Raw genomic sequence first — 2,571 nt, forward strand, 5'->3', positions numbered from 1 at the left:
TTGTATGTAGGGCTGCATATGTCTAGCGCAATTTTAAGATACTGCAGCTACTGCTCTAGTGTATGTTAGTGACTATCATACACTAGAGCAGTAGCTGCAGTATATATAAATTGCACTAGACATATGCAGCCCTACATACAAAGCACTACCACTTAGTATAAATGGTGATTCTGTAATTTGGAGTTGTATCTCAGTCGTTACTATATATTGTGAGTGTGAGTATGTTCAAATAATTGAATGGCTATAATATTTTCATTCACACATACCATGCATGCACTATGCAGGTATTTTCCAATTTTCAATGCAACTGCTTTTGCTATATCTCTTTCTGCTTAAGCATTTCCACTGTTTTCTCTAGTTGTAATTGTTCAGTCTGATTCTAAGCCTCATTTTAGTGTTTCGAAGGTGTGTCAATTGGTTATGATATTATTTTGCAACTTCTACATAATATTATTTATAGCAGTATCTGATAATAATTGGTTTAAACTTTCTTTTTGTATGTCATATTTTAGAAGACAATTAATTTTATAAGCTTCTTTGTACAAGGACTCATAGATAACAATGGCACACAGGTGCATGGCTACTTTCGTTTTTCCAGCAATCGTATTCACAACATGTAATAAAATCATGCAAAAAGTATTTTCAAAGCCAATTTCTTATTTATCCCTGCTCCTCCCACATGTCACAGTATGCTCAAACTAAAAATCTACTTCCTGTGATAGCTTTGATGCTTCCTGCATAGTTTTTATTTAAACTCAGTTATTTTCTGTTTCCTTCAGATTTCCAGCTCACTCTCATTTCATCCCTTTTCTTCCTCTTTATTGTTTTTTTCCTTTATAGGCTGCAGCTAGCTAATATCATAAGATGATTTCTGGTTTTTCCACTATTGCTACTACAGTTGTCATTCTATTGTGCATCACTGTAGCTCAAGGTACTGACTGCTCTGCTCTGGCCAGTGCTGGTAACTGCAGTTTCTATGATTGCTTGAGTGCTAAATTCAGTTGTGGACAAAGGGGTTATCCTCTTTTCCGTGGAAGACGTTATTGTTGCAGATTCATGAACCAATCAGAGTCCTTTACAACAGCAGTAAGTACACTAATATTGCATTGATATATGCCCCACAACCTAATCAACTTTGTTGAAAGCAACTTAGCTGATATGTTGATAAAAAATTTTAGCTGGCAACAGAGTTGCCATGTAGATTTAATCTATTACCTTATTGTATTTTTTAAATTCTAATCAGTGTTATTTTATCAACCTCCTCCTCCTCCTCTTCCTTATTTACTCTATTCTAGTCTTTGTTCTTTCTTGGTTTTTTTGTTATTACGCTGGCTTGCCAATCTGTTTTGGAGCTATGCTCCACAGTATAACACTGTGCCACAGCCTGATTTGATTTGTATTCTATTTTGTTTTATTGTAATTGTGACCTTTTGGTCATTTGTCAAAAAAATTACCATTAAAGTTGCTTTCACCAACTAGTATTGGGCAGCTTTGATATCTGATACCTTTCTTGTAAATATTTCCTAGAAAAACCCCTACATGATCCACCATATACTTTATATAATTACAAATTATTTATAATATCTTTGTTGTATATAGTTGTAATTATATACTAATTAGAAAGCTAAAACATCCTTTTAAGAAAAATGCTTCTAAGAAAGCTATCTATAATGGTAATTTTTGTAATGCCATTATGGTGAAATCATACCCGAGGATGAAGCCACTAAAATATTTGCATGAAGATGTATAAAATACATTTGTAGTGGAGCTGTGGATTGACACATTGCAATTGTATATTTACCAAAGCAATAATATGAATTTATTAATATAATTATTTTAGGGTCAAGCATGGATTACTAATGTTCATAAATGTTTGATGCAGTCTATTGTCAACAGTGCTCTCTATAATGATGCAAATACTCATTGTAGTGAGTTTGGAAATCTTGAATTTGAAAATCGTCCTAAATGTTACATTGATAATGGGTTCTGTACAAATATATTCTTATCGGATCAATGTCAGAACTTTAATCAAATTGAAAGTAAAATTTTTTATGATTACAAGAAAAGTAATTGGAGTAGAACATTGATAAATCAGGTAAGAGAGTGGTGGTTGAGTCTATTATAAATCTAAAATATTAATTACTCCTTATTGTTTACCAGAAATATAAATGAGTAATTATTATTATTATTATTATTATTATTATTATTATTACTATTAATATTACCACATAAGCATAAAACAAAACAATTAACATAAAGACCTTAATTAATAATAGAAGAAAAAAACTATTATTATTAATATTGTCATCATCATCATCATCATCATCATTATTATTATACATCATTATTATCAGTATTATTCTGCTTTTATAGATTAAAACAACAACTGCTTTTTGCCCTTCCCAGATTTCTACATTCTCTCATGATTCACAGAAATGCAACAGTCCTGATGATTCTCTTGTATCAGCTATACGAAACTATTTAGGTATGTACTTCAGTACAATGTGTGAAAGTATGCTATTCTTCACTTTGTACAGATTGTACTGCAAGGGCTTTTGATTTTATTATTTT

At 31.3% G+C, this 2,571-nt stretch overlaps 1 protein-coding gene across 1 annotated transcript; it reads left to right on the forward strand.

Moving 5' to 3' along the window:
* Positions 1-864: 864 nt before the first annotated feature.
* LOC105315734 (uncharacterized) lies at positions 865-2,039 on the forward strand (the record flags this gene model as incomplete). Its single annotated transcript, XM_011410473.1, has 2 exons — positions 865-1,086; positions 1,841-2,039. Coding segments are annotated over exons 1-2 (421 nt in total), but the record flags the coding sequence as incomplete, so codon positions are not given.
* Positions 2,040-2,571: the final 532 nt, after the last annotated feature.

The sequence above is a fragment of the Amphimedon queenslandica genome, unplaced genomic scaffold, assembly GCF_000090795.2.
Source record: "Amphimedon queenslandica unplaced genomic scaffold, v1.1 AMPQUscaffold_8456_Cont19600, whole genome shotgun sequence".
Lineage (NCBI taxonomy): Eukaryota > Metazoa > Porifera > Demospongiae > Haplosclerida > Niphatidae > Amphimedon > Amphimedon queenslandica.